The 25173-nt window shown below is 44.8% G+C and overlaps 2 protein-coding genes across 2 annotated transcripts; one reads left to right on the forward strand and one right to left on the reverse strand.

Annotated features, from left to right (window-relative positions):
• Positions 1-90: 90 nt before the first annotated feature.
• Positions 91-21842, reverse strand: wdr33 (WD repeat domain 33). The gene is made up of 22 exons (XM_062988068.1): positions 21683-21842; positions 13463-13688; positions 13304-13372; positions 13105-13209; positions 12864-12959; positions 12217-12368; positions 9579-9676; positions 6218-6344; positions 5846-6000; positions 5675-5753; positions 4983-5093; positions 4795-4889; positions 4619-4705; positions 4264-4403; positions 3875-4024; positions 3065-3775; positions 2912-2975; positions 2524-2728; positions 2045-2110; positions 1817-1968; positions 1290-1490; positions 91-755 (listed from the first exon to the last, which is right to left on the reverse strand). The coding sequence occupies exons 2-22, from the start codon at positions 13664-13666 to the stop codon at positions 643-645; spliced, it is 3180 nt and encodes a 1059-aa protein (XP_062844138.1). The 5' UTR covers positions 13667-13688; positions 21683-21842; the 3' UTR covers positions 91-642.
• On the forward strand, positions 19058-25161 carry dusp28 (dual specificity phosphatase 28). The gene is made up of 3 exons (XM_062988134.1): positions 19058-19080; positions 23580-24022; positions 24794-25161. Exons 2-3 carry the CDS (start codon positions 23678-23680, stop codon positions 24899-24901), a joined length of 453 nt encoding a protein of 150 aa, XP_062844204.1. The 5' UTR covers positions 19058-19080; positions 23580-23677; the 3' UTR covers positions 24902-25161.
• The last annotated feature ends 12 nt before the right edge of the window (positions 25162-25173 follow it).

The following is a 25173-nucleotide window of genomic DNA, read 5'->3' on the forward strand; positions in this document are numbered from 1 at the left end:
TGGTCACAGAAGTGTGTGTTTGTGCTAATCTGTTAACTCTAAACTTCTTTTCATTTCATGAGTAAAAGCAGAAGAAAGGAGACAAAGTGGTTTGATATAAATGTTGCACAAACTTCTATTCCAGTTTCATACAAAATGCACAAAACAATATGAATCTTTCGACAAACTGTACACGTCGAAACAAAGTCCCGCAGCCCACGTGAGTCGGGAATCGGCTGGTAAACGTCACGATTCTTTTCTTCATTATGTTACATAAAATTAAACAGAGAGGGTCGCTGGGAGAACCAAACGTTAAAAAGTCCGGTCTGAAGTTCCGCTCGCTGGTTTGGGACCGGTGCAGATAGTGCGCTTTTAAACGGCATCTTCAGGGCTCACACGTTTTATCCCTCGCATCTTGAAGAGGATCATCAAGAACCCCAAAACCGACGCGGTTCGAGCAGACATCCGAAGCCGAATCACAGCTCGCAAGCCTCAACCAATCGGAAGTGCCCGTCACAGTCAGTGCAGCCAATCGACACAAAGAGAATGGATGTCGGAGCCAGAGCTGATGTAGTAGGTGTGGACGGCTCTTTTGGTCCTGGTTTAATCCGCAGCACCCCCACACGGTCCTGAGGGGAAGGGAGAAGGAAGCCGTGACTGTGACTACCGCCCTCGTCCTCCTCTCGGCCCGCCACGCCCACCGCGGTTCCAACCTCCTCTACCTCCCCTGGACTGAGGAGGACCGTATCCCATGTCCTCGCGAGGCTGAGGCCGACCTGCAGAAGAAAGATGGAGAGCAGGAGAGTTACGACACCTTTATAATACCGTGTACAGTACGTTATGTCACTACCAGTTTTAGGGTGGCGTGGTGGTGCGCCACCTGACTTCCAGTTAATGGCTTCAGGAAGTTTGGCATGTTCTTCCTGCATCTAAATGGATTTTCTTGCAACTCTGTCTTTTGGACTGTGGGAGGAAACCGGAGCTCCCGGAGGAAACTCACGCAGACACGGGGAGAACATGCAAACTCCACACGGAAAGGATCCAGGACCTTCTAAGCAAGCGCTATAAAGACATGAGGAAAAGCGCCAAAGCCCTGACCTCAGCGCCACTGTACAGCTCTGGAATGAACCGGAACGTCAACTGAGACTTTTCTTGACCTCTTTTGATTATGGGCACAAATCCCCACAGACATACTACAAGACTGGTTGTTATCCCGTATTTAATACCATGTTTTTGAAACAGGATGTCGGACAAGCTCATGGTCAGGTGTCCAAATACTTTTGGCTGTATAGTAATAGTGAGCTTCTCACCTGCTGCTCGGTCCTCAGGTCCCGCTCCCGCTCCCGGTGAGTCCATGTCTCCGGTACCGGGGCCGTCGTGCCAGGGTCGTTTACGGGGCGGCAGTGAGGCCATGTCCATTCCCTGTAATGATGTAGAGCGCTCTCTACTGGCTGAGGGACTGTCGTGCATGCTGTGGTCTCCTCGCTGGCCGTCTCGATAGCTGTCGTGAACTGCACACACACACACATCGTGTACACCCTTGAGTACGACTTTTCCAATGCATCAAATAAAAATAAAAACCTCAGCTTCACGCTGTCTGTCTGTCTAGCAAAAAATCCTCAACCTTCCCCCCTATCTGCTGATGTTATTATTTTACCCCTCACTGAGGTTCTAACCTGGGTCTCACCCTCCCTCCCAACCCTCCTGGCTTCTTCCTCCTTCATACTGAGACAGATATTCATCAGGAGTTGGCAGAAGCCCCTTTCTTCCAGCACCACCTGAGAGATACGGCATGCTTTAAACACGGAACCTGGCGCCGTAGGGGACAAATACTGACCTCCGCGAGGCGGCCCTCCTCTCGGCCTCCCACGGCCGCCGTTTCCCCAGCCCTGGCCCATCTCTTCCTGCCCGTCGAAGCTCTGGTCTTCTCCGTATTTGTCCTGGTAGCCTCCTCGGCTCCCGCGCCCGCTCATACTGGATCTCCTGAAACTACAAAAACACGCCCGAGTTAAGAGTCGGAACCAGTTTCGCTGACGTGTCGTCCTTTGTGCTGTATTGTACTTACGGGTCGTCCGAATACGAGGTTCTTCTCGGCCTCTGGTCAAACTCCTCCTCCTCAAACCCCTCGTACCTGCGAGAACATACCAAATGTCTGATTAAATACATACTAAGCATTATTACTATGGATACATATTAACAAAACAAACAGCACTTGTGGTTTAAGAAATAATACAGTGTTAAAACGATTCCTTAATCAACCTGCAAAACAAAATATAATCTGTGCTAAATTCAACTCCTGGTCAGGGTCGTGGTGGCTCATTGCTTTCACCAGGAAACTCTGGGCACAAGGCAGGAATGATGGTGACTGATACAATGCAAGCAGTTAAGGGTTAAGGGCCTTGCTCAGGGACCCAACACTGCCAACTTGGTAAAGGTCAGGCTTGGGACCACGAGTCCAGTACCTTAACCATTAAGCCTCCCTGATGAGTACGAGCACATTTTGCCCTGATAATTCTGGAATCATTATCCTGAGTCGGGACGAACCTGTCGTAATCGTCGTCGTGGTTTTCCCACTGCCCTCCAGAACCCCCTCTGTGGCCCCGGGGCTCGCCGTGATACTCCGGTCTGTCCGGTCTTCTCCAGTTTTCCTGGTAGCCTCCGTCCTCACCCCAGTACTGACCCCCTCCGTCTGAGCCCTGGTGCTCGGAAGGAGGTCCCATGTGGTGGTTCGGGGGTCCCCGAGGACCATCTGTCACAAAAATGAATCACAAAACATTCATGAAGAGCGTCCTTAAATTTTACTTTATTTATTTATATGAACTTGAGGTGCAATGAGAGCTTGATTTGTTTGGCCCACTGGACATACTTTTGGCCATATATTGTACATTTCTTGATAAAAAAGGGTGAAATATGCTCCACCATTCTGCCCTACCTTTGCCACTGGGTCCTTGCTGTCCCATGCCATGCATCATAGCCTGGGGCCCCGAGTTCTGTCCCTGAAAAGCAAACATGGACGTTTGTATCAGCGCTGCATTGTTTTCCAACACGAGACAGTCAATCACCGATAGAGCTGAAGTTTCATCACCTGGTTGAACTGCCCCCTGTTTCCATCGCCCATGTGCATCGGCTTGCCCTGCTGCATGTACTGAGGATGCCCCTGCATGTTCCCCGGGGGGCCCTGCATATTATTCGGCGGGCCCTGCATGTTATTCGGGGGTCCGTGCATCCCTCCCGGGGGCGGCCCCATCCCGTGCATGTTGCCCATGCCTTGCATATTGCCGTGATTTCTGGACGGAGGACCCATCATGCCACTTTGCGGGGGCCCCTGTGGGCCCATCATGTTCCCGTGGGGCGCCGGCCCCCTTACGTCTTGATGCATCATGTTCCCCTGCTGTGGCCCTTGTCCACGAGTCGGGGGTCCCATCATACCTCCTGCAGGAGGCCCCGGAGAGGGCCCCTGCATACCCCTGGGTCCCGGCGGCATGCCGTGAGGCGCCATGTTTCTGGGCGGTCCGGGGTGGCGCGGAGGTCCGTGCATGTCCGGTGGCCCCATCATGCCCTGCTGAGGAGGAGGGCCCTGGTGATGCTGTGGCCCTGGAGGTCCCTGGGGCATGAAGTGGCCTGGCATGCTGCCGGGACCCATGTTGGGAGGCATCTGCTGGGAAGGCATGGACTGAGGGAAGCCTTGTGGTGGTGCTGCCATGGAGCCACCCTGGCCTGGGAAGGAGGGCATGGAGCCTGGTTGGCCTCCGGGTGTTGGCATGTTCAGATCTTGCATCTGTGCCATCTTCATTTGCTGCCGGAAAACAAGAACAGAGGAATTACTGGCGCTCGTTTGTATTTATTATTAAGACGAGGGCACAGAATGGGCAGCTGAGGGGGTGCGGTGGCGTACCTCCAGCAGCATGGGGTTCGTGTACTGCAAAGCCGCCATCTCCTGCTCGATCTCAGCCTGAGTCTTCTTCTTGCCGTCTATCTTCTCGTCCTTTCTTTCCTTGGGCATTTCACCAGGAGCCATAGTTGGTACCTTGTTCTCTGCCCATGCCTACAAACAAAACGGCATTGATTAGATACTAGGAGGGTACATTTTGGGCATTGACAGAAGGCCGTGCCCACTTTCTAATCTGGTCTTTTTCAACCCAGCAGCCTTTAGTGGCCAATTCAGTCCACTGCAGAAATGGCCAATTATGCCCACTAGGGGGCACCCAGTGAACCGGTAGCATCAAACGCCCCCTTGTGGAGGCTTTATGAATGCAGAATCTATACAAGCTGAGACTGACGTACCTGCTGGAACTGAGCAGGAATGGGTTTTGCATAGGGAACCTTCTTCATGGGAGGTTTCTTCAGGTCCCTCTGCATCACCTCCTCCATTCCCCAGTCCAGTCCTGGGATGCTCATCTCTGCCTCTGGAACGGTCTCTTTATCTGAGGGTGACACGGATCACATGTTAGTGCTCCAAAATGCATGTGGAAGGTGGATTGGGTGCTTTAAATTGCTCCAGATGGGAGTACAAGACTGAATGTCTGTGTGTCTGTGTGTGTGTGTGTGTGTGTTGCCCCGTCCAGGTTGCAGTAACTACAGTATGTATTATGTTACATTTTGCCCCAGTATCAGAAGTGTGTGAGGTCGCGGCTCTTACCGCTTTGTTCCTGCTCCATGGCTGCTTTCAGCTGCTCTGGAATTCCCATCCCAGGAATGGTAGCCAGACTGTTGGGCTCCAGGTCATCTGTAAATCACCAAAACACAACGTTCAACATCCAAACCCGAGAGGTTCGCTGATCACACTGCGGCTACACGCGGTCCTCCGTCACTCACCGTACTCCACGCCGTCTTCCGACATCCCCGGTAACAGATTCAGGTTGTACCGGTCGCGCATCTTATCTCCCGGTCGATTCCGCGTCCAGAATTTGCTAAAAACAACAATATACGCTTAAATACATTCAACTAATGGTCAGAATCCTTTTTCAGCTGGACCGGACGTAAAGGAAGCAACTTTAACACACCTGGTGTGGTCGTTGGACCCCGAGCACAAGATGTGGCCGAGCGGGTGCCAGGCTAAGCTCCAGATCATGCCTTCGTGTGCCAGCTCCATGCCACCCACCTCTTTCTCCACCCTGCCAAAAAATAATACAGCTGGTCATTATACTGTACACCCCAGGTACTTGAACTTACTCACATAGAATCCAAGACTAACTGATTACAGTGTATGGACACACTAAATGGACAAAAGTATGTGGACACCTGACATCCAATTCCCAAATTATCTGCATTTATATTAAATTGCTCCGTTTTTCCTTTGTAGCTTTAATATCATCCAGTCTTCTTGGAGGCTTTTCTACAAGACTTTGGAGTGCGTCTGTGGGAATTTGACTGTTTGACATTCGGTAAATAGAGTCAGTAAGGTCAGGTGCTGATGTTGGAAGAGAATCCCGAAAGTGTTGAGTCGGGTTGAGACCTGGGTTTTGTGCTTAGGGACAATCATGCTGAGACACAAAGGGGATTCCCTAAACTGTTGCCACAATGTTAAAGGATATAATTTACCTTATATTATTTTTTTACACACCTAAAAAAATTCAATCATTAGGAGGGGTGTCCACATACTTTTGGCCATATATGATATGTATGATACGGCTTTAACAGCTTGAACTGCTCCTGAAACGTGTTCTGTATTTAAGGTGGAGTGACCAGCACGTACCCCACATGCCAGAACAGCAGCGATCCGTCCGAGCCCCCGCTGGCGAACAGGCCCTCGTGAACAGGGTGCCAGGCCACCGCTAAAACCGAGCACAGAGCAGAACGTCAGATAACGCCACACCTACACGCGTACCTGTACCAGCACACAGCAGAACCGGCGACGGTCTCTCACCTGTCGACTCCTTCTTGTGGCCTCTGAAAACCTGCAGCTCCTCCTTCAGGTTTCGGATGTCGAACAGTTTGCACAAGTGGTCTCGAGACGCCGTCAGCAGCCAGTTACCGTTCAGGTTCCACTTCACCTCCATCACGGTGTTTTTATGGGCGTGTCTGAGATGCAGAAGGAAAACCAGTAAGAGATGAGACGGCAGTGATGGTTTACAAATATCACAAGCTACGTGTGTTCTTAAGTGCCCTCCAGAGTCCAAAACATCTTATTAATTATGGTTTATTCATTTGAACACATCCTAGTCAGGGTTGCAGTGTGTCAGTAGCCAGCCAGAAACACTTGTGACCTGTAGGCTTGCGTCCCCCCTGATAAACTCACAAGGTTGCCAGACTCTGGCCGGTCTTCGGATCCCAGAACTTGATGGGCTGTTGGCTGTCTTTGCTGCCCGAAACCACCAAGCCTTTGGTGGGATGCCAGTCGACACATTTGACGTCTGCACCGTGGCCTGAAAAGAAAACCCCAACATATTTAACGGCACGCCCAACGTCCATCCAACCTCAGAGAACTGTAAACATGATGACATGTCAGGCGGGATATTTATAGCATATACAGTCTTAGGCAAAAGTTTTGAGACGCCTGTTTAAATTCCATGGTTTGTTGATTTTCTATGTTATAACAAGTTAAAATCCTTTTCTTCAATATTTACATTTTACATTATTTAGCTGCCACTTTAAGAATTAAGGGTTAAGGGCCTTGCTCAAGGGCCCAACAGTGACAACCTGGCGACCTTCTGCTTACTAGTCCAGTACCTTAACCGCTAGACTATAACTGCCCATAAATGACATTTAGCCGCCACTTTTATCCAAAGCAATGTACAGTTGTAATTAAGCAATACAATGTAAGAAATTCAGTGCTAGGGGCCTTGCTTAAGGGCCCAACAGAGGCAACTTTGCAGCTGTGGGGGCTTGAACCAGCCACCTTTTGATATCTAATCCAGAAACTTAACTTCTGAGCCACCACCACAGCAGATCTGGCCCGCACACCAGATTTTTTACACCGGATACCCTTCCTGACACAACCCTCCCGTTTCTATCCAGGCTTGGGACCATGAGCATTATAATAACATGAGCGGGAGTTTGTTTCCTTTAGAGGACGAGTTTGCACACACCAAAGTGAAACCTTTAGACTTTGCATTGAGGCACTGGGAGTTCAAAGTGTCCTGTTTACTATGTGAGTGATCACCACGGACAACCGACGTTTCCCTGTACTGGGAAAATATATAGAAATATAATCATAATGAAAGTATATCTAAAGAATCTGTAAAGAAGTGATAAACCTGCAAAATATTTAATCCATTTGCAACACTTTCAGCTGAGGAAATTTATGGTCGTGTCTGGCCAGTATACTTGAGTAGCTGATGTGCAATCAGAGGCTTGTTACTACGTCTGCAGTCTCTAAGTCCATGCAAAGCTCATGTAACTGTGGACACCCGTGTTCCAGCAGCTTCTAATTCATGACGGACCATCAAGAACAGTTTCCTCTTAGCATAAAGTGAAGGTTTGCATTTACATTGCAGCCAAGCCAAGACACCACTATTTCATGTGCTTAATAATGGGCACAGAGAAGTCAGCAACTGTCCTGAACTATGAACGCTAATAAGGAATTGTGTGTTCGTATTACAAAGATAAATGACTTTCTAGATCATCGAATTATTAATGTAAGTTACTGTATGCAGCAGTTTTTCCTCTCATGAAACAAAAGTTGTTTAAGGAACTAAAATTCATGAAGGTTTTAGACACATCAGCTCATGTTGCCATGATTATTTGCCAGATTCTTTGTGCCAGCTTTAAATCCCCTTAAATAATTAAAAAACTGAATTAAGAATGTATTATGTGGGTGCTCAGGTGGCGAAGTGGTGACTCAGGTCTGATTCAGTCCTACAGTCACAGTTTTAGGGTTTGTAACTTTACACACATCCCAACCCAAGGCTTAGAGCTGATTTTTCTAGCGGAAATTTCCACTCAATAGGAGCGTTTTCCTTTTTCCAAATTTAAAAGTAGGAAATTGGGTGGCACGGTGGGTTAGTGGGTAGCACTGCCGCCTCACAGCAAGAAGGTCCTGGGTTTGATTCCCAGGTGGAGCGATCCAAGCCCTTTCTGTGTGGAGTGTGCATGTTCTCCCTGTGTCTGTGTGGGTTTCCTCCCACAGTCCAAAAATATGCAAGTGAGGTGAACTGGAGACACTAAATTATCCATGACTGTGTTTGACATTAAACTTGTGAACTGATGAATCTTGTGTAACGAATAACTACCGTTTCTGTCATGAATGGAACCTGTTTGTAAAAAAAAAAAAAAACATGTTAAAATCCTAATAAATAAATAAAGTAGGAAATTCCTAGCTACCAGTTTAAATGCAGAAAGTCTGACTAGTTTGTTGTTTGTCTAACTCAAAATCAATTGGTCATTAGTACAAAAATCCAACACTGAATTACTAACGCTGTTATTTAAGCGAAATCACAGCTGTAAAGCAGATCACGGCCCTCAAAATATCAGAGAGGGGTCCAGAATGAACTGATAAATAAGACGGGACGAGATATTTATGAATAAGCTACATAAAGTTTAGGACGGGGCACCAGCAGCCAGCGTTACAGACTAATTAAAAAGGTGACTTTTCTTAACATAACAGATTTTAAAAGAACTGATACTTCACTGATCACTTTATTTATTTACTAAGATTTTAAGGTCATGACAGAACAGGACAGGTAGTAACAGGTTACCCATGATTCATCACATCAAGTCCAATGTCGAACACAGTCACAGCCAATTGTGTATCTCGTCTTTGTACTGTAGGAGGAAACCCACACAGACACGTGGAAAACATGCAAACTCCACCCGGGAATCGAACCCAGGACCACCTCAATGTGAGGCGTGAGTGCTACCCACCAAGCCACCCCAAAAAGACTGTTGGGTTTAAAGCAAAGATCACTGACGAAACCCACTGATCAAACAGTGTTAAGTGGGGTCTAAACGCCAGGTAGATATTTGACAGCTAGAAAGCTGTTACTGTTATGCCTTACGCCAGGGTTTGGACGATGCTTCTCTGCTTGGTGATGCACTTAGTGTTACTAATAACAATTTAAGGTAGATGGAATTTACAGTATTATTACATTCTAGTTGTTTTTTATGCATATCCCAGGTTGTTTGGAGGCTGGGGTCAGTGATTGCACACTACGTCTAGAGGCGAAAGGGGTTAGGGCCATGCACAGGGGCAGAGCTGGGATTCAAACTCACAATCTCCCACAACTGATAGCCCTACAAGGTTACCACTGTGCACTATCACTTATTTGCAGAATTTAACATATTTGAGGGGAAATGGCTTGTGCAAAAGTTCCAGCAACGTTTAGAGTTCGTTTCCTTTAGGGGGAGAGAGAGTTTTTCAAACCCTGGGTTGTGACTTTTGGGTGGGTCACAGAGAAAAATAATAATTAAATCAACACATTTTAACAGCAACAAACATGAAATGAACCTGTAAACAACTACCCCCTTGTTGAGGCTTCACGTCACATCTTGTAAACCACAGTGGGACCAGATTGCCACCATTTTTATTCATTAAGTTTATGTTTTGTGTTGTGAAGGAGGACATCTAGAGGACGATCCATCACCCCGAAAATGAACAAACTGCCGAATCAGACTTTTGTGTAGGACTGTATGTAAAGTGTGTAAATCGAGCGTGCACGTACCTCTCAGAATTCTCTCCTCGTGGCAGCGCAGGAAGTCCCAGATGCGCACGGTTCCGTCGTCAGAGCAAGTGGCAAATTTATTATCCGTAGGAGAGAAACTGAAGACATAGCAGGGGAGAAAGCAACAATGAAGGACAACACAGCACCCCTGACCTGTTTCTGTATCCCTGTAATGAACGATGCTCGACCTCTGACTTTACTCTGATCTGCTTACTCAAACATCCAACGACTGAAGACTTTAAAGCATCAACATCCTCAAAAACTCCAAAAAAAAGGTGTTTAAACCCACCAACTACAGCATTATAGCATCCTAAAACATCCTAAATGCATGGTGGACATTTTAAACAGTCCATAGTACAAGGAGGTACAATAAATACACATTGGAGACCGAGATAGCCGACGCCATTCTTTTACATTCTACACAACTCTACAGCTACCCGGCTGACATAACGCTCCTGCCTCTCTGAAGAAGGATGTAAATAATCTCAAAATCATCCCAAACACGTAACTGCAGTGATGTATTTTGACCTGAGAAGCTTTACAGATTTAAAGTAGTGTGTTCATTTAGGACAGGGCTATTCGACGCTGTGGGCAGACCGACCACATTTAAGAGGAAGAAAAAATAATAAAGATGATCGAGCACCTTAAAAAAACCTACAAAAATAAAATAGCAGGTGTCCTGACCAACAGCAATAATTAATACAGAAAATGACAGTGTATTTATTGGCTGGTTGTGGTAACAAGCACACAGCATCATGTTGCTCACACTCAACCTCTGGCTGTGTTTCAAATCACATTCTACTGCACTGAAATTTAAAGTATTGAAAAAGTGCCATGCTGCATCTGGAACAGTGTCAAGGGTCACCTCAAGGGGGCATTTCAGTCACACACAGTATGTTTAAGATGTGTAAGAGCCCTACAGAAACACTTGATCATATCACTTACTCGAGTCTTATAATAATCGGACCATGAATTCTAAACGTGTAAGCATGTTTCAATTCAGCTGCAATCTGTACCGGTGGGTTCGAATCTCAGCTCTATCGACCCGTATGGAGATGACTGGTTTATCTGGGGGAGGGAGGGGTGAGCGGGATTCCTCATAACCTCATTCCGACCTCTGAGCCTGCCTAGTGCAGGTAAAAAGAAGCGGTTGGCTATTGCACACGTGTCGGAGGGAGCGTGTTAGTTACGACAGGAGAGGTGAAATACTGATCGGGTTATTGGACACGACTACATTAGGAGAAAAGTGAAGATCGATGTGGAGAAGGTGTTTAAGAAGTGCTGTAATAATTATATGGCTCGGTGTGGGAACCCAACACTGGCAGGTGATAAGAAGTGGCCGCAGATTGGAGACGTTGTGGTCAGGGGTTGTGCAAGCAGCAACAGATTCACAATTGGGAATCGGAAATGACTTGTTTTTTTTTTTGCTTGGGGGTGGGGAGAAAATTATTACTTAATTTTAGAGCCCTGATAGAGTCCCCTATCTGTCCCACACTGCCTGTTGAACAGCCCTGGTTACCTTTACAGTATTTAGCAGACACTTATCAAACACGACTAACGACGGTCACTAAACACAATGCAAAAATTGAGAATTAAGGGGCCAAACAGTGACAACTTAGCAGTGGTGGGGTTTGAACCAGCAACGTTCTGATCATCTTTGATGATGAGACATGTGACCTGGGTTATCACATCACTGTACAAACTACATACTTACACAAGGGTAGTTTGCCTTCTGTGGCCTATCTAGGGCGCCAATGTGTAAATCTGTCTTTAAACACACTGCACTTAAGTACAAGAGGATTACAGGCTCTGGATCCTCAGCATCATGTGACGTTACACACGGTCGCCTGCTTTATCTAAGCTTCAACTGAACCCTAGAGATGTGCGTGTACATACTTCAGAACGTCCTCAGCGTGGCTTACAAGTACCAACCTAAACCAAATAATGGTAATTTACAGCTTTATTTTTAGTGCTAACAGGCCAACAATATACTATTCAGATTCCTCACTGACCTAGACATCACTCTAAAATGCATGCAGGAACATTTGGGCCCATTAATTCCATTCAGTCTTTAACCCGTGTGTGATGAGTGGGGGGGTAACAGTGGGGCAGACTATCCGGAACCCAAAAGTAGAAAACCTCCAGCTTTATTCGATATTTGTTTTGTTCTCTACAAGTGTGGCCTGTACGCACGAGGCCGAGAGTGTAAGTGGACGTTAAAATCCCTTCTTTCTAATAATCTTTATTAGGAAATCCTTTATTCTTTTGATTTTTTTATTAAAATACAGTAAGTAATCTTTATTCAAAAGTCAAAACATGGCGCGACGTGTTCGGCGGCCACGGCTTTAACAGCAACGAACGTTTATCCCTGTCAGTTATAATTATAAACCTTTGCATATGGATAAATATTAATTCTTTATTTAAAAGAAAGTAGAAAATATACCTTTGCGGTACATAGTGATTATGTATAGAAAAATCCAACACACAGCGTATGAGCCACAGGTGACAGATCAACACACACGTACACGTGTCGATAATCAACATCAACACCAAGCGCGCGAGAGCCGAGAGCGCCGAGGGGCGCCCCCTACACGTGCCGCTGGGGTAAACTACAGAAAATGGGAGATTTGGTATAGACCTGGCCTCTCTAATCGCCTCCTTGTGCGCCTGGAACATCTTGACGTTGTTCATGTTGGACTGCCAGTACTTCACGTAGCCTCCGTGGTCGGCGGTCAACATCCACATGTCGTTGTGAGACCACGTCATCGCTCGCACCGGGCTGTCGTGAGCCTGAGAGAGGAGACAAAAATCAGGGGGATTAAATTAGTTATTTATTAGGATTTTAACATCATGCTTTACACACTTTAAGTGGTTACTGGTTACACAAGATGCATCAGCTCAAGTTTAATATCAAACACGGTCATGGACAGTTTTGTATCTCCAATTCACCTCACACACGTCTTTGGACTGTTGGAGGAAACCCACACAGACACAGGAGAACATGCAAATTCCACACAGAAAGGACCCGGGGAATCAAACCCAGGACCTTTTTGCTGTAAGGCGACAATACTACCCAGCAAGCCTGTGTCTGTGTGGATGCCCAGGTCGGTGCCTCACCCGAGATCTTTGACCTCTTCCGAGTCACCCGAGCGCCCCAAAGTCATTATTTTAAGGACTCTTATTTAATCAGTACTAAACAGGGGTTTAAAAATGCGCTCACTTATCATCTCCTGTATTAGAAATCATTCCAAAATAATGTTTTGTCTCATTTTAAAGTGCATTTACCTGCAGAATAGTTTCAAAGTTGAAGGTCAGGCCGTTCCACAGAGTGAACTCGCCACTCGAGGCGCCCGTGACCAGTCGTCTGCCTTCAGGGGTCCACTACACACGAGCGAGACAGAAAATAAAGGGAGGAAAATAGAAAATCCGGAATGATACGGTGACGAGAGCAGCTCATAATGATCTTAAATAGTTCTCAGTGTATTACAAGCACACAGATTAAAACTGCGCTCTTATAGAAACTTACCCGTACGACAAACACTGGACATTTCACTTTATTGGTGGACGTCCTGACAAACTTTGAGGTGACCGCATTCATAGGGTTATTGAGCATCCCGATAGGAGGAACGAGCTGGACACACACGGACAGAAATACAAGCGATAATTTGCACTGGTTTTCACACAGATTCTTACACCATGAACGTACCTAAAGCTGAAACACTCACATCATTGAAGCAACCAGCATCCGGCTGGACAGCACGCAAGTCCCGATGATCGCGCTGCCACAGACGATTCTGTGTGAGGGGAAAAATGCATTCATTTAAGTTTAAAATAAAATACATTCAAGCATCAGTCAGTCATAAACTGCAGAAGCGTCCGAGCACCTCGAGGTATCTGATAACGGAGGGGTTGTAGTCGATGGTCTTGCGGTTCACGGCTTTCCTCATGCGCTTGCCGTCGAAGGTGAGCTGCTGCATGGCCTGCTGCTGCGCGAAGTCCGGCCGCTTGTAGAAGAGCTGCCGCGGAGCCTGGTGCTGGAACCGGGGCATGTGGAAGAACCGCGGCGGGGAGCCGATCTCCGTCGCCATGATCGCGGTCGGTCAGCAGAACCTGGGGACGAGAGCAGTCGGGTCAGCTGGCGGCTACGCTCGAGCCAAACGAGCTTTGGTTTTGCAGCCGGACGTGAGCGCGGCATTATTTGTTGTAAACATGCATCTTTGATGTGAACGCTGGACACAAACCATCTAAAAGCTGGTCAGCATCAAAGACCCCGGGGCCTCTTCAACGGTTTACAAAATATCCTGAACCTTTTTTCAATTAAGCTGGATTTATATACCGATACCGTGTTCCAAACACTCCTGAATGTATAAACTTCTGTTTGATGATCAAAGTCAAAAGATTTGCAAAACGATTAAAATATGATCAGGGTCACAGTGGGTCCAGCCACCCAGAAATACTAGGCCACAAGAAGGGACTCGAGTACTCATTAAATCACTCTCATATACCCAGGATAATTACAAACAGTCAATTCGTTCGTAATTACATGCATGTTTTGGGGAAAGACATGCATGTAGACATGGAAAGAACATGCAAAACATCTCATACCTCGCACCTATATGATATGTTCATTGGCTGATTCATAAGCTACACCTACCATATAGATAAACTTGGATTGTGAATGTGTCGGTGTTGTGCAGCGTTACTGAAGCTGCAATTGGTCAAAAGTATGTGGTCACCTGACCATGAGCTCGTTTGAAAACAAGTACTATTAGGCCTCTGTCTGTGTCTGTTGGAATTTTGGACCATTCAGTCAAAAGAGCATTTGTATGGCAGCTGTTCAATGGGTCTGGGGCTCTGTGCAGGACACGGGAGTTTTTCTTCATGCCTTTATAGGGTTTGCTTTGCACACAGGGCCTTCCCTAAACTGTCGCTGCAAAGTTGGAAGCATATTCCCTTAATATAATTGATTTATTCCACCTGTTAGCAACTGCTGTGGCTAAAACACATGAAGTCAATAATCAGCAGTGTCCCAATATTTTATACACCTCTAAATAGTCCCTAAAATAGTCATATAGAAAGAATGATAGTTATACAAGCTCTTGTCTTGTGCTTTGCATGATATCTACTTGTTTTTGAGTATCATGACAAAAAAAATCAGTTCAGGTAAGTCTGGTCTAAACCAGTCGCCCTGTTTTTAAGCATTAACAGAACATAAAGGAACGATAATTCATTATTACTCCCTTCTTTGAATGGCTTTCATGAGCCGTTGTCATTAAGGACACTTAACCCTAAATGTTTAATCAGTTCATGAAGCATTTAAACAAGTATCTGAAACACTGTGGGTGGTAAACAAATTAAACCAGATAGTTTTTTGGCTTGATGATTGATTTGTAATAATCCTCCACACCCAAACAGGCAATTAACCATTTATGCAATTAATAAAAACCTCAAATGGCTAATTGCTCTTAATCTAATGAATGCAACTGTGTGTGCGCATCGTTTAACACCGAGCTAAATCACAAACATCCCTATTTAAAAAATTATAGTTATTTATTTTGATTTTTACACCATGTTTAACACATATTGGTGTCATTTTATGGCAAGATCAGTATCATTTCGATCTACTTATTGCATCTTGTGTTTGTATTTTGGGTCTTGTGTTGTCTCCTGTAAGAATTTATGCATCATTTATAGTTCTAAGCATGTGCACTCGTGTAAAACTGTGTATTAGGTTTGATTTGTTGTTTTGCTTGCAACATGGATCGGTGCTCAGACTGAACGCAGCCTGAATTTTTTGTATTACCATTTAGTAGAAACATAAACAGTTACTCATACAGTAGACCCTTGACTTACGAATGTAATTGGTTCTGAAGGGCTGTTCTTAAGTCAAAATGTTCGTTAGTTAAACCTATTTTTCCCATAAGAAATAATGTAAATAGAATTTACCCCCCTTACCCCTAACCTCTCTAATGTCTTTTTTGTTATAAATACAAATATATTTCCCTTAAATCTTAAATTATAGAATAGACATTCCTGTAATAAACAATAATAAACAATACACAGTAGTACTGTACTGTACATAAAACACACATCACATTTCAGTACAGTACGTGTGCTGTACCATACACCATAATACATTTCCTTCTTTTTATATAAACTGTATCTACCTGAAACAACAATAACTCTCATATTTCTCTATTATTTCCTTCATTATTTTAATAGCGTTGTATTTTGTAGGTGTAATTTCAAGAAAGAATAACTTTTCTTCTCCGTTACTCACTGTCCCCTCTGTCTAATACACAGCGACAGCTACTGGCAGGACTACTGTATATTTGCCTTTAAAAATGATAAACTGTACGTCCAGTTCCTGTAACCTGACCAGTTTATGAAGTGTGTTTGTCTTAAAGTGATTTAATCAGTAAACATTAGTCAACATCTCAGGTACAAAACCAAAGTAGCAAGCTTTAGACACAAGGACGTCTTTAACAGTCACATTTATCTATAAATCACGGTAAAATAATAATGAACCTGTTAATATGAATGTGCTGCTCTATGTAAAAAGAAAAATAAACGTTTACTTTATTTTGTCTGACAAACATCTAGTGCAGAAACAAACTCATACACGGTGTTCATAATATCAAGGCTGTGCATAAAGGAGCAAAACGTCCGTCGTGTTACAGTTTGATTCATTAAACAAGTCAAGCTGCTCAACACAAGATGTAAAAATCACATGAACACACATGTAAGAGTAAAAATAACAGGCAGCGTTCTTCCTCTCATTCATAATAACAAGGCAAACACGTGTTCAACATTTCAGTAAAGGTATGTCTGACTTCCTAAAACCTGATTTAATTCTGGAATCTTTACTGAAAGGTCGTCCTGATAATCTGCAACCTCTCCACCCCACTCACACCCTCCTCCTTTAAATAGTAAATGATTTGGCTTGTGTAGACAACATTTAGGGATGTATTTCCGCCCGATTAGTTCAACTCCGGGTTCTTTAAACTTTAAACTCTGTATTTATTTCCGTTGTTCACCATTCTCTAAATTCTCTGTATTTATTTCCTCAAACCATAAAAAAGTGACGAAACTAGGGTTGGGCGGTATGACGGTATTACGGTATATAAAAATGGTGACGGTATTTTTTTAATGTGAAGCGCCAAATTTCTGCTTCAGGTTTACCTTGAAAACTGAGACTTTAGGACATGCGCGCATCCACAGTAAGGGAGGGATGGGAGGGGTAGGCGGTTGGAGTTCGCTGATTGGCTGTGGGGTGCTCACTGGTGTAAGGTGATAACACAGAGAGACGAGTGAAGAGCCACACTGGCTAGCGTTAGCTGTGAGCTAACAAGCAGAAGCTGAAAAACGGCTCGTCTTTTAATTTTTCTAAATCAACATTTTTTATCAGTTCAACCGGAAATGAACACGAGCGCGTGCATGCGCGGACACGTACTTATTTACTAAATATATCTTCAGTGTAAATCGAGCACAAGTGTTGAGAAAAAGGAGCAAACAGTAATAATAACGTTACGCCCAATCCGCTGTTCTGACTCTTGTGTCTGCCATAGATTTTCCTGCCTATGTAAGAACTATTTTTTCCTAAATAAAAGCGCTATATTAAGAAAAAAAGAACGTCTCACCTGTCGTGTAATGTGAATTATAAAATATATTGTCTGGCCCTTTAAGAATGTTAAGCGCACTATAGGGCGTAGGGAGCGAGTGTGTAGGGAAGAGATCGGATTTGTACCGTTTCCGTGCTCGAGTTGTTTTGCACTGAGCTTGTGTGACATGTAAAGTAGCGTTCTCGTTAACCACTCAAATGTTTGGACTTTGAATTATTTTAACATTATATTACATCACCGTCATCGCAGCATGAACATTTACATTCATATTTTTTGTTACGGTATAGAACTTAATTCTGGATTACAGGCAGAACTAATCGTACACGTTCATACACTTTTAAGAAAAATCTGTAACTATAAAGTAAGCAGTTAACTTTTGAAATATATTAAAGTGTTTAGCTGCTATTATTCTGTTTTGTGTGGGCAGAGAGAGATTACAATGCCAAAATGTTATGTTAATGTTTGTGTTAAAGTGTAATTGATACACGTGCATTTATACTTATGCGTATTTATTATAGATCAGATAAGATAAGCAATGTTTGACGTTCAGATTGTTAAATCTTTTTATAATAAAACATTACACTCGTGTGTACACCGTACAGTTTGTAATACCGTATACCGCGGTATTTCCTGAAGACGGTATGACAATATGAAAATCGGCAATACCGCCCAACCCTAGATGAAGTGATTTATGCTGCGTTGGATTTACTTCCACATAGCTTTCATGTTGTCGACATAACCAACCAACACGCCGGTCAGCAAACTGAACTAAAGGCACACTGATCTCATTTACATGTGAAGGGTTGGTGCCGATGTCAGGTCAAACTTTGGGTTAAATGGTTCAGCGACTTTCACCAGGAGAAATTCCACATTGACAGTGTATTTTAATTCTATTCTAATCAGAAGTCAGAAACCTCAGGCATTATTCAAGCGCACACCTATGTGACATTTGACTGGAATGTCATTAACTGTGACTTTCCCTGGTTTGAGCTAGAAAGTAGGTGGGGAAGAAACACAGACGCTTCCGGAAAGCTGCCGTCATTGTGTCATTTACATTTTCAGCATTTAGCAGACGCCTTTATCCCACGCGACTTACAATGGAGACTGTAGTCAGTGCAAGCAGTTGAGGGCTAAGGGCCTTGCTCAAGGGCCCAACCTGACAGATGTGGGTCTTGAACCAGTGACCTTCCAGTTTCTAGTTCTGTACTTTAACCACCGTCTGTCAGAGTCGCACGCAAGTCGCACACACAGCGACTTCAGACTCGACTCGGACTCATTTCAAATGACTCGGATTTGACTCGTGACTCGCAAAAAATGACTCGTGGACAACAAGAGTCAGCAACATTAGTTACGTGTGACAATTATATATATATATGATCCGATATCATTCTGATCGTGTCATTCTCTGATCTCTAATAATAATAATAACGCTCCGGCCGACTTAACCCGCAACGCACGAGATGGTTAAATGTTCCAGCAGCTTCCGGCGTAGTGATGAAGCGTCGCTCCCTACTTTGAATTCGAATCTCACTTAAAATGGTGGAATACCCTACGTAGTGCACTTCACAGTAACAGATAATGTGAATGGAACGCTCCTACAGAATTGGCGCTAATGATTGAAAGAGCGCTTTCTGAACCACTCAGACCTTCTGATTGTAATTGTTAGTAAGAAATGCTGTTATTTGCATTTATTCAGTTTGCAGCGTCACACAGATGACGTGGTAATGAAACGCTCGATCGGCTTTCTAACGACTTCCTGTTTTACTTCACAACAGGGAAATGTTTGGAGGTTTTAAATTATAAACACATTTAAAAAATAACGGATTCTATTCCTAATGGTACACACACTTAAATGTAATAGCATCTGAACAGAAGCTAAGGTAAGCAGCGGTTATGGATATTTTGCTGTGTTTGGGATTTTGGCCGCTGTGCCGTAATTTGCGATGAAAACAAAACGTATCAGTTTAAGCTTTTAACTGGAACCTAGGAAAGTAAAGGTACGAAGTAAAACGGCTAAATACACTCGCTAATTTGTTGTTTTTTATCTGAACTTACAGATTATATTGACTCGTGACTTGACTCGGGCTCTAGTCTAAAGACTCGTGACTCGACTCAGACTCTAGTCTAAAGACTCGTGACTTGACTCAGACTCTAGTCTAAAGACTCGTGACTTGACTCGGACTCTAGCCTAAAGACTCGTGACTTGACTCGGACTCTAGCCTAAAGACTCGTGACTCGACTCGGACTCTAGTCTAAAGACTCGTGACTCGACTCGGACTTTAGCCTAAAGACTCGTGACTCGACTCGGACTCTAGTCTAAAGACTCGTGACTCGACTCGGGCTCTAGCCTAAAGACTCGTGACTCGACTCGGGCTCTAGCCTAAAGACTCAGGACTCGACTCGGACTCTAGCCTAAAGACTCGTGACTCGACTCGGACTCTAGCCTAAAGACTCGTGACTCGACTCGGACTCTAGCCTAAAGACTCGTGACTCGACTCGGACTCTAGCCTAAAGACTCGTGACTCGACTCGGACTCTAGCCTAAAGACTCGTGACTCGGACTCTAGCCTAAAGACTCGTGACACGACTCAGACTCTAGTCTAAAGACTCGTGACTTGACTCAGACTCTAGTCTAAAGACTCGTGACTTGACTCAGGCTCTAGTCTAAAGACTCGTGACTTGACTCGGACTCTAGCCTAAAGACTCGTGACTTGACTCGGACTCTAGCCTAAAGACTCGTGACCCGACTCGGACTCTAGTCTAAAGACTCGTGACTCGACTCGGGCTCTAGCCTAAAGACTCGTGACTCGACTCGGGCTCTAGCCTAAAGACTCAGGACTCGACTCGGACTCTAGCCTAAAGACTCGTGACTCGACTCGGACTCTAGCCTAAAGACTCGTGACTCGACTCGGACTCTAGCCTAAAGACTCGTGACTCGACTCGGACTCTAGCCTAAAGACTCGTGACTCGACTCGGACTCTAGCCTAAAGACTCGTGACTCGGACTCTAGCCTAAAGACTCGTGACACGACTCGGACTCTAGCCTAAAGACTCGTGACTCGACTCGGACTCTAGCCTAAAGACTTGTGACTCGACTCGGACTCTAGCCTAAAGACTTGTGACTCGACTCGGACTCTAGCCTAAAGACTCGTGACTCGACTCGGACTCTAGCCTAAAGACTCGTGACTCGGACTCTAGCCTAAAGACTCGTGACTCGACTCGGACTCTAGCCTAAAGACTCGTGACTCGACTCGGACTCTAGCCTAAAGACTTGTGACTCGACTCGGACTCTAGCCTAAAGACTTGTGACTCGACTCGGACTCTAGCCTAAAGACTTGTGACTCGACTCGGACTCTAGCCTAAAGACTCGTGACTCGACTCGGACTCTAGCCTAAAGACTCGTGACTCGGACTCTAGCCTAAAGACTCGTGACTCGACTCGGACTCTAGCCTAAAGACTCGTGACTCGACTCGGACTCTAGCCTAAAGACTTGTGACTCGACTCGGACTCTAGCCTAAAGACTTGTGACTCGACTCGGACTCTAGCCTAAAGACTCGTGACTCGACTCGGACTCTAGCCTAAAGACTCGTGACTCGACTCGGACTCGTATTTTGAACATCTCTGCTGTCTGTGCAAGCACCAAAATCTCATGAACAGATTTATAGCTGAAATGTGTTAGATGTGTTCCCTCTGGGATCCATAAAGTGATCAATCAATCTATCCATCTATCTAACTACTAGTCTCTGAATAAAAGTTTGAAGGTGAAGGGTTGGGACTGGTGTTTATATTACATCACATATCTAAATAAGGGTTTGAGAAGATCCCCAGTCTGTCCCGGTATAAATTCCCAGTTGTGGAAGCAAATCCTTTATTAATGTTTACTTCATTAAACTCAGTTCTAAATGCAGCATGGCTGGGATTTTGTTCACATCCAACCTGAATGTATTAAAGATCTAAATTTAGTCCAAATGGCTAAAAGATGTGATTTTATGATGAATTGTTTTGGAGACTGAAACACATTAAAGCTGAAACGTGCAACACATGTGGCGCAATTCGGTCCCTGACACTCCGCAGTATCAAATAAATAACCTTTATTGTTCAGGATTGCAAGTTTAGATCATATATGTGTGTATTCTGATTGAATATTAAGTGAAATAAAGATATAAAGATAAAGAAGCTATAATCTACAGGTGATTCGATCACAGGTGCTGTTCAAACACAATGAACGTTAGCTCATCCGTTAGCTTAGCATGCTAACAGACTCTCAAACCCCAACACAGAAGACAAAAAAATCCCATTATCAAAATATTAGATTATTAAAACATGTATTAATTTGTCCTTTGTACAGTAAATATCACAAATGAAACAATACACGCAGTAAAACGAGTTTAAATCACACACACGAGTGTAAATGGAAGTTAAATGTAAATGGCGCCCCGGCTTAAACCATCGTGTCTGCTGTTTCCCTCACATTCACAACTCACCGCCACAATATCCAGCGCTCACTCAGTCTATAAAGCTACTTTAGCTCCTCGTGGAGACGGGATGTATTCTCTTTATGAAAATACAACACAGAAACGTCTCTCATGTCGTTAGAATCGACCGTGAATAATAACACACGGCCCGAAGCGCCGCCATTTCTACCGACTCCGATTCTTCTGGGCGCTGACGCAGCTAGCGCGGTGACGTCATCGCGTCAGCCCGCCGCCGAGGAGAAGCTGAGGTGATGATGATGGAGACGCTCCAAACACAACGTTTATTGTAAATATCGTTTAAAACGATATAATTCTATCACTCACTGTCTGTTTTCCAACCAATTAATCCTGGTCAGGGTCACGGTGGGCGCAATTTACCGGGTGTAAGGCAGGAAACACCCCGCACAGGTCACCAGTCTACACACACACACACACGCCTAATACCAAGTTCACACTACACATTTACATTTTCCTCACAGCAAGAAGGTCCTGGGTTCGATCCCCAGGTGGGGCGGTCCGGGTCCTTTCTGTGTGGAGTTTGCATGTTCTCCCCGTGTCCGCGTGGGTTTATTCCGGGTGCTCCGGTTTCCTCCCACAGTCCAAAGACGTGCAAGTGAGGTGAATTGGAGACACTAAATTGTCCATGACTGTGTTTGATATAAACTTGTGAACCGATGAATCTTGTGTAATGAGTGACTACCGTTCCTGTCATGAATGTAACCAAGAGTGTAAAACATGACGTTAAAATCCTAATAAACAAATAAACATTTACATTTTCAGCAGACGCTTTTATCCAAAGCAACTTACAGTATACAATCTAAGCAATTGAGGGTTAAGGGCCTTGCTCAAGGGCCCAACAGTGACAACCTGACAGTGGTGAGGTTTGAACCAGCAACCTTCTGCTTACTAGTCTAGTACCTTAACCGCTTGGCTACAACTGCCCAAGTCGTCAAGTCGCTGTACAGTTCACACTACACGGCTGGATCTCGTGTAATCGGGAGTCTTTCAAGTCGACTACACGACTGATCGCTGATAGGGGGTTTCACACTACACCATCTATCACCAACTGGAATTGCAGGCGAGCTTCTCTGGTCTCCCACACTACGTTCTGTCACAAAAACAAACGCGAGAAGTGACGAGGGGTTTAATGATACCACGTCCAAAAATGCACGTCAACACGTAGCGAGCGATCAAAGTTTGTGTGCTGATGTGCAGCGTAAAATCAAAGAGAAAAAATAAATGAATCCGAGTGGATTTGGCTACGCGAACAGCTTGGATTGTTCTATAGTGTGTCGGAGATTAATAAATATTTTTTGCAATGCAGCGTGGGTGTTTTGTAAAGAACGATAAGGTCAGAAATACTGTAAAACTTGTGTGTGTTGATGTATTCTGATATAAACTATATTATACCCCTGTCCCACCTTTTTACACTCCTACCCCTGCGTTTCCCCTCACACCGTATCTTGCGTTCTCATTGGCTGTTCGACATAGCACTCATTGCCAGTTGTGCAACTCAAATTCAGATATCTGACATGCTATAAATCTCGCTTCAGTCACCGAGAGCTCAGCGAGTGCTCGGCAAGCCTCTCGGATCGAGTTGTTGAGTAGTTCACACATGGCGATTGAGAGCCAAGTTTCGATCACTGCCGACAAATCTAGCGCCGACCAGTCGCCGAGCGAAAATCAGGGCAAAAATCGTGTAGTGTGAACTAGGCATAAGGTTGAAGGGGGGCAATATTTTTGGCTGCACCTGCATGTTTCAGAGGCATTTATCTGGCATGCATTAGGACCAAGCGGAAGCCACATGTCTGACCTGCAGTAAATATAGCAATAGAGGCTGGACTCAGTCTGACCTCTGCATTGCCTTTCTCATGCCAGCTTGTGTGATTTTTGTGTTAACATAAAGGCCCTGTGTCCAGACCCCCACCGGAACTGAAGCTCCACATCTCTGTGAGTAACGTGAACATGAGTTAATGTAGTCGAGGTTTCGTTGACGTGGTCTCGATGCAGCAGCTGTGTAAGGTTACAGACTCCCTGCTGATCAGCAACGCTCGCTCAGCCTGCGACGCAGAGCTCATCCGGAAGGAGGCTGTCACCTTCTGCATTAACGTATCTATACAACAGCCCTGTCCATCGTCCCCGGTCAGGACCCTGCGCGTGTCTGTCTACGATGACCCCAACGAGAACCTGCGCCAACACTTCAACCTCTGCGCCGACGCAATACTGAAGGAAGCAAAGCACGGAGGCCGGACGGTCGTGTACTGCAAGAACGGGCGCAGCCGCTCGGCCACCGTCTGCGTAGCCTACCTCATGAAGCACCAGGGTCTGTCTTTAACTGATGCGTTTGGGGTACGTCTCATTCATGAGTCTCTTAATTTAATTCATGTAATGGGAAATTATTTTTAAGGCTTCTGATATACACTCACTATTGGTACCTGCCTCGAATGACAATCATTGGCTATTTTATGAGCGACTACATACACTCACTGAGCACATTCATTTACTGATTATCTTATAAGCAGCACCTTCCACAGAGATACAGCGGTACCTTCAAACTCAACATTAACTGGTTCTGGGAGTGGGGTTGAGTTTCAAGGTATTTTTTCCCATTTTTTCTCATTATTAATGCGTTCCATGGTCCTGTGATAAGCATTTTAGACTCATTTTTAGACACAACCTTGAGCTGTAACACAAGTTTAAAAGTGAAACAGTGAGGAAAGTCCAGATAAACACAGATACATATGGAGCTGTCAGGAGGATTTGATGGTAATCCACACAATTGCAGATTTGTCTCATATTCACACTTGAGTTTAAGGGTACAAATATTTCGAGTTTAGGGGACGTTGAGTTACAAGGTACCACTGTACTGACTACAGTCCATTGGTTGTCCATCCTCTGTACATCATAAGTGGTAAGGTATTCCTATAGGAACTTAGCAAGCTTTACATTGTTTTGACTTCAGAGACATCAATGCTCTTTCAGTTGGGCTTTAAGGTGCTGATTTGGAGCAGGGACCTCATCCTTGTCCATGGCAATGTCAAGCTTACTTGACTGTGGACAGCAGTCCTGCTTTTTGACATATTTATTATATTTACAAATTCTCTTTACTTGTTTCATTAGGTGGTAAAAGGTGCTCGATCAGTGGTGGAGCCCAACCCCGGTTTCTGGGCTCAGCTGGAGCAGTATGAGGAGGAGCTGAAGAGCAGGAGGTCCGCAAGCAACAACTAGAAGCTCTCGTCACTTTAAATGCCTTCAGTCGACCACGAGATTCATCCGTTCTGTTTATGGCCTTGGATTAATGTAAAATCATCGAAGGATCAGCCTTATATCAGGCTCAGCTCAAGGTGTCATATGCTGTGGGTTATACAGAAATGTTATAGTGCACTGTAGTAGCACTGCAACTGTGCTTGTTATTCTCAGGTGTTCAAATCAAATGACTTTAAGCTCGATCAGTGAGCAATAAAAAGCATAAATGTTTAAAAATATAACACATGCCGGTC

This window comes from Trichomycterus rosablanca, chromosome 25 (assembly GCF_030014385.1).
Source record: "Trichomycterus rosablanca isolate fTriRos1 chromosome 25, fTriRos1.hap1, whole genome shotgun sequence".
NCBI classification, from domain to species: domain Eukaryota; kingdom Metazoa; phylum Chordata; class Actinopteri; order Siluriformes; family Trichomycteridae; genus Trichomycterus; species Trichomycterus rosablanca.